Genomic DNA, 6865 nt, shown 5'->3' with positions numbered 1-6865 from the left:
AACAGGACATGCAGCTTTTATTTAATTTTACCTTTTTGGTAAGCAGGAGGGTTTTCTTTCAGTCAGACCATTCACATACTTCGACAGCACAGAGTGCAGTAAATTTGATGGAGATCTTGTGATATTAGAAAACTTTTCTCAATATACATCCATTTAAGCAGCAGTTTGTAGGTCAGAATGTGAGTGCTAAGCATCAAGTCTGCACACTGCACTCCAGGTATACAAAGCATTGCAGCAGCACAAGAAATGCCCGCGCTGGGCAAAGTACAGTGTGTTTTACATAGTGCAATCACTTTTAGAGGAAAAACTCTAGGAAGGCCACATCTATGTATTTACTTATTTATTTTAAATCCCATCAAGTTTACAAATGCAAGGGGGTTAGAAGTCAAACCTCTGAATTAGCTTTTGTACAGGTAGGTTTTGTGTATAGGCACGTGCTTTAGAGAGGAGCTCTGAATCGGTTCTGTAATCACGAGAAAGACATATTGCTTTGTGATTCAGAAGGTGTTACACCGTCTCTAACCTTCGTAGCACTCTTGGCCAGAGGTGTTAATCCAGCTGTTTGTAGAGTTCCTAGAATACGCTCTTCCCTCTAGTGTAAATCCCCAGTAGAGAAATTCAGGTTGCTATTGACAACGATTGCAGTTATTCTGCTTACGGTCATGTGACCATATTAGGCATTGCCTCTGAATACCCCAGTCCACAGTGAAAACTCAAATTAATCAGAGACGTGGAGGTTCTTGCTTTTCTGTTACTGTCACTCACCAATACGAAAAAACCCAAGTCAGACAACGAACTGCTACAGCAAAGCATCACTGGTAATAATAATCTAGTACAAAAGAAATGAGCACTCATGACACTACATGTCATGGTAAGCGAGTTTTCAGATACTGCAAAGTGATTTGCCCCATAAAATTTTAAAATGTACACTGTGCTCCATAGTTCAAACTACACGTAAACAAAGAGCAGTTCCCTGCAACAAGGTGTAAATCAAAACATTATAGCACCAGCTCCCAGCACCAAGGAGTTGCCCACTGACCAGTTCGAGTGTACAATGCAATAGTGCTCGCTGAGGTTTCTGCTACACAACAGCCATAGTGGGACAGCTCTGCCCATTTCTTGCTGACATTTTCTTACCAGGTGTGCACAAATTACATTCCTCCCTTCCCGTGGAGAGCAAGTCAGACAAGATTGTTACAGTACCAGAAAACACTGAATGGGAAATGGCACCTGAGGGAAAAGTAGGTACTGCATACCTGATTCTGAATAAATGGGCATGGAGGAAACACGACGTTATCTGAGCAATCCTCTCCCTAACAGATGAAATCTGAAAGGAGCTGCAGGCTGTAAGAAAAGAAACAAGCCTTCTTATGCTGAAAGCCATGGACATGATATTGCCCACACCAATGATTTTATTTCACCATCAGCAAAGCATTTATCCCCAAAAAGCTGTACACACACTGGTCAGATTACGGTGCAGTGCTAATGTTACACTGTTAAAAGTCTGTTGCTATAGTGGTCAGGTTTATCTTTTATCTGAGGGAAAAAAAAGGAGACAGGCAGCATGGCCACATCATCATATAGCAATTTTACTCTACATTAATGCAGATATAATCTTTCTTCTTAAGTGCAAATTAAAAAGTATTTGCTAGAAACCAGCATGACTTGGGTTGCTGAGAAATAACAGATGATTCAGTTTCTTACAAATATTGACAAGTCTAAATCATTACAGGTTTCCAAAGCAAGAACAGGGTTACGAACAGGAAGGGAATAAAACATTACCACTATTGAAAAAAACGTGTCATTGCAAACTTCGAACACTCTTCAAAAACATACCTAGAAAAGATTGTTTTCCTATTTTTTTTTCCTGCAGCTGAGGAGTGTCCATGCAAAACAATTTTGAGAAGAGCAGTGTTCCACCTGGGCACCACCACCCAACTTTGTCCCACACAGCTCAGTAAAGTGCTCTCTTGTGCATCCTTTGAGGAAAAAAGCTCTCATTTAAAGTCTGGGAGGCCGAGGTTGCCAGCTGGGGAAGGCATAGTCTCGGTCAATCCATGTTGAGGTCAGAGAAGGAGGAAGGAGCGAAGTTAACAGTACTCTGCCTTTCATAACTCACAGACAGCAGGCTGCAAGGGAGGAGCAAGCAGGAGAAGCAGAGGTGGGTGTCAGAGGAAACCTTGCCCCTGGGAAGCCACCAGAGTTTAACACAGGCTTCATCAGGGGAAGCATTTCACTCTTTCTAAGTAACAAACACTAGCTCTGCTGCAGAATCCCAAAGATTTACTGTTTAGACGTCAGGTGACAGATCTCCACACACAACATAAGTGAAAAATCAAATATGCTTTTCACTTTCTGTGCTGGTGGTTTTTGAAAAAATTCCTCTGAAGGACAAAGGGGATGTAGGTAACATTCTTTTGCCGATTTAAATGAAACAAACAAACAAAAAAAGCATGTTGCCCTCAACATTTTTTATGTTGCACACTTATAAACATTCTAGGGCAGATCGTTAGAGGTATTTACTGCTAAAACAACTAACCATCAGCTTAAAAGCATAAAAATAACATTAATGGGGAAAAGAACTTAAGGCATTTTTTATTTTGGCCAGGAATGATGCATGCTACAGAGTAATCTTCGTTTTCCCACTTGGTTTTCAGACCACTGCACTTTTTTGTTTTTGTTTTACATGGCACTTTGTAGTTTATGTTTTACAACTTAGTCAAGATTTTCAAGTGTTTTCTTCAATATAAATGCCTTCTCTTGTAGCTCGGGTCTGCTATCTGTTGCCATCGTAGACAACGAACGAATGAGGTGCTCTCTGCTTTCTGGTGTTAGGCTTTCCCACTGTTGAGCTTCTGTGTAGATAAAGACAGACACTGGACATGAACACCAAAATCCCAAGAAAACCCACAGGCCATCTCCACCCCCTGACAGGCTGAAAATGTGACTGCTTCAGCATTTCACTTGCAGTCCAGTCCAAACTGCTCTGCCAGGAAAAGGCTACTGAAGAGGCAAATTCAGCTGGATGCTCAGGTGCGTGTGCTGCCTCCTGCACGGGAGTCACGCCCATTTAGGCCAGGCTTGACTGACTAAGCCTGTAACATGTGAAAACAAGGGCCTGACGAACCAAGTGTTTCCCACTTCACAGTCACTTCATGTCATGTAGGAAGATTTTTGCAGAACACAAAGTGCGTAACAAGTCCAAAGGAAACATTTGCTACAGAACAACTGCAGACATGTATGACCTTCAGACCCCAAGCAGACTTATTCTCTGAAGTAAATTCTGCAAGGCTTAAATTCTAAATTAACAATGAGGAACTAAACTCGGCACTGAAAGGGTAAAAATTACTCTACTGCACAAACCAGAACTCTCCCATCTATGCAGCTTTACACACTCAGTCCTGTGTGCTCTCCGTGGGACCCTCCTTGCTGGACACTTCCCTCACCCAAGCAGTATCCAACAGTATTTTAGGCCTTGACTGTACCCACAGTTATTTCACGCCCTCTCCCAGCTTCCCAAGTGACCAAGCACAGACCTCCAAAGTCCCAACTGCCCTGAAATCACCCAGTGCTGCAAGCAGAAGGTAACACCATCCCTCCAGAGTTCCAGGCTGCATAGTCAGGTGCCTTTGTTACCAAACAGTGCCTCTCTCAGGTGGCAAGCAAAAAGTCTCACCTTGCAGTTTGGTGAGCAGCAGTTCTATCACAGACAAAGCTTCTGTTCTTATGGACGTGTAGCTTTTGTTTTCTAAGGGATTTAAAAAACAAACAAACAAACAAAAACCCACAACCACATTGAGAACCAAAGGCACCAAAGCAGTTACCACCATGGTCTCCAGACCACTTTTGTTAGCACTGCTCATGGAGCTCATTTGTGCTGTCAGACTGCAGTGCTCCCCAATTAGACACATCTGAACAACAGAAAGTGAACAACTAGAGGCTGACAAGTCCACTACGCCTTGTGCATCGCCTCTGCTATTACCATAGCACTACTGTTTCTCACACATGCTGAAAGGGATCTTTCAGAGATCTTCTATGCGTAACAGCCCGTTCTTTTAGTGAGTTCTAATGGCTATAAGCCATCCAAATTTTAAAAAGTGAGGGTACATAAATCCTGTGCCATCAAGCTTGTCACAAAAAGTTACATGGTCTCCTGAGCTAAAATCTTGTTAAAGTTTCATTCCAGGAGGACTGATAGCTAAAACAAAACTGACTGTACCACCGGCCCCAAAGGGGTCTCTGGATTGGTAGCTAGCTCTAAAGTAGGTGCTGCCTTTAGGCACACCAGAAACGAGCCACACATGGGTGTGAGGAGACTTGGGGCACTGTTACAGTCACAGGACAAGCAGGAACACTACCAAAATAACAAGCAGCCCCAAGATTACATAGGTAGCACTTAAGTCCTCATGGGCACACTGCTCAGGGACAGCACAAACTGTTTCAAAGCCTTGAACCTTCACGGACTGGCTGGCTCAGAAAATTCTGGGTCTCTCCAATGCACATGTATACAAGAGGTCTGAACTGTGGAGGAGAAAAACTTGTGTTTCATTAAATCAGTAACAGCTTGATTACATGATGTTCATCTTTTGTGTGAAGAAAACTACAATATTTCTGATTTGCACTCCTGAGAGGTTGCACAGTCTGCTGTCTGCCTCTCCATCCTCTTTCAAAGCCGTCTTGCACCAGAGGAATTTACTTCTCTGTGCACAGCACCCTGCATAAAACTGTCCTGAACAGCTACTGCAACATCAGAATTATCACAGTGCAGTGCAAGGAAGGATAAAATGTTATCTCTGACAGCTTCTGCTTACTCTGCACCTCCTCTACCAGCCAACTCCCAGAGGAGGAATGTATTAACAAGCAATTAATCTCAACCACAAACCAGGAAAATTCTGTTTACCTAAAGAATGGGTGATAGATGAACAGGTTTCCAACAGTATTTCTGTCAAAGCCACAGGGTCTGAGTGCTCCTCATCAAATAGCATTAGCCTGTCAAACACAAAAACACTGTCAGGTACCCTGCACCACTGGGGCAGAAATCTGCTCAACTTCGCCTGAGAATCCATTATCATCCTCAATGTGATTAAACAGTTTGAAGCAACGAAGAAAAGAAACAAAGTAGACTGTGAAACGGAGAATTACCCTTGAAAGTAAGCATTCATGGCTTGTAGCACTCCAAGCTGCACTTTCCATGTGCTGAGCTTCAGACGGTCACACATTAACTTGCAAAACTCTTGGCGATAGCAACCTACAGAAAAATAAGGATGTAATTGTTTACCACAGGGAAAGGCAAAAGGAAACACATCCTGCTCTGCTTCCCAGGTGTTCCTTGTGCTCCTATCCAAATGACATCAAGCTAGTCACTGCATCTGACTAAGTCAACATTCTGTAACAAGTGACCCTGAAAATCTTCCTCACATCAACACTCTCATTAATAATCACTGGAAGACAAACAGCTGCATTACACATTCTAGCATGCTAATAAAAGCAACCTGTATTTTTTTTTTTCAGATATACTCAATTCCTCCATCTCGTACCAGTATGATGCAAACATAAATGTAAGCAACAGAACTAAGCTGCTTTTGGTTAGGCAAGCCACCCACCCAGCACGTTTTCACAAACTCTGAACAGTCTGGTGAGGTGAATTTAAGACAATGGTACAGGAATCTCCCCAAGGACATGCAGCTCTAAGATCTTCCACGCTGCAGGCAGCAAGATCTGCACCTCCTCAAAAGACTCCTCACTCCCCATATGACCTCCAGATCCTTCCCTCTTCCCCCTTCTCATTTTAAGAGGAAACAGTTTGAGCCAAGAAAGATCGCTTTGCACATCATTAGCTGACTTACGCTGTGTCTCCAGGCTTCTCGGCCAGGCTTTGCCTAGGGTCTCGAAGGCACAGATCAGGGACTCCATCTGCACTTCTTTCTCCCTCATTTCTTCATCCTCTTCATCGTGGTTTGGTAAACCCATGCCCATGCTCTCAAGAGAGTTCTGCAGAGGCCATGGGGGGAAGGTGTAATCGACAGAAGGATTGGGAGAGGCTAGCTACACACTTCAGTGCAATTCAGTCTTCCCTTGCAGGCTGTGCATACCAGTCCTTGTACCCAGTCAGTGCCTCCATAAAGATGGAGCACAGGTCCCCTTAGTCACCGGTAGCTCTGGCACTAACAGCAGCCTGCAGAAACGCACAGCAGGATCCATAGCCTTGCATCGAAACACCTCCCTGTGCTCTACAAGTCCCACCTGCAGAGCTGCGAAGCACTCTATACTGTTTCCTGGGAGTCTCTTGCTGCCCACAGAGCAGCCAGAAATTACCTTTTAATGCTGTTTTGGGGCAGTGCTGGACACCACAGGAAGGACTCTGCCTAGAGAATAGTTGGGCTAATTCAGAATTTGTGCAGCACAGCAACAACCCTCACCAGGGCTCACCAACAGCCCCACTGAGGACCTGTGAGTGTGGTGTATTCCTCACATCAGCAGCCTTCTGGGCAGATGCCTGGCACGTGTCCAGCATCCACTGGACTGTCACCACTTGGGCGTTTTGCTCTGAAAAAGGGAAAACTCAAGAACTTGAATGGTCACCTTCTTTATCATGGGAAAGATGATATCTGCCAGCTCCTGGAACCGGTCTTCCTTTGTTGCCTGAAGCACCGCAGCCACACAGCGTAGTGCCACCATCTTATACTTTAGGTTCTCTTTCCGACATTCTTTCAGGACAGCCTGGACGGTATCATTGACAGTGGGCTGGCCAGGCACTGACTTCTGCAGCTCTACACTGAAACACAAGACACACAGAAACTATGAGATCCACATTAATTCCTTCCTGAACACCGCTTTTCCAACAGATAGGAAGCAATTCCTGCAT

At 44.1% G+C, this 6865-nt stretch overlaps 1 protein-coding gene across 6 annotated transcripts in view; it reads right to left on the bottom strand.

The window, feature by feature from the left end:
• Positions 1-6865, bottom strand: part of ECPAS (Ecm29 proteasome adaptor and scaffold) — a 66805-nt gene continuing 59940 nt past the window's right edge. For 5 of the 6 annotated variants that reach the window (XM_086769847.1, XM_086769846.1, XM_086769848.1 and 2 more), the window contains 6 exons: positions 6583-6775; positions 5847-5991; positions 5143-5248; positions 4901-4989; positions 3677-3748; positions 1-2855 (listed from right to left, as the gene is read on the bottom strand). In XM_086769847.1, the coding sequence (XP_086625973.1) occupies positions 2716-2855; positions 3677-3748; positions 4901-4989; positions 5143-5248; positions 5847-5991; positions 6583-6775 (745 nt within the window). In that variant the 3' untranslated portion in view covers positions 1-2715. Of the gene's footprint in view, positions 2856-3676; positions 3749-4900; positions 4990-5142; positions 5249-5846; positions 5992-6582; positions 6776-6865 lie in introns of those variants that run through there. The other variant, XM_086769852.1, reaches the window with a different exon arrangement.

This window comes from Chlamydotis macqueenii, chromosome Z, assembly GCF_036417535.1.
Source record: "Chlamydotis macqueenii isolate bChlMac1 chromosome Z, bChlMac1.mat, whole genome shotgun sequence".
NCBI lineage: Eukaryota > Metazoa > Chordata > Aves > Otidiformes > Otididae > Chlamydotis > Chlamydotis macqueenii.
This window is presented reverse-complemented; position numbering and strand designations above follow the sequence as displayed.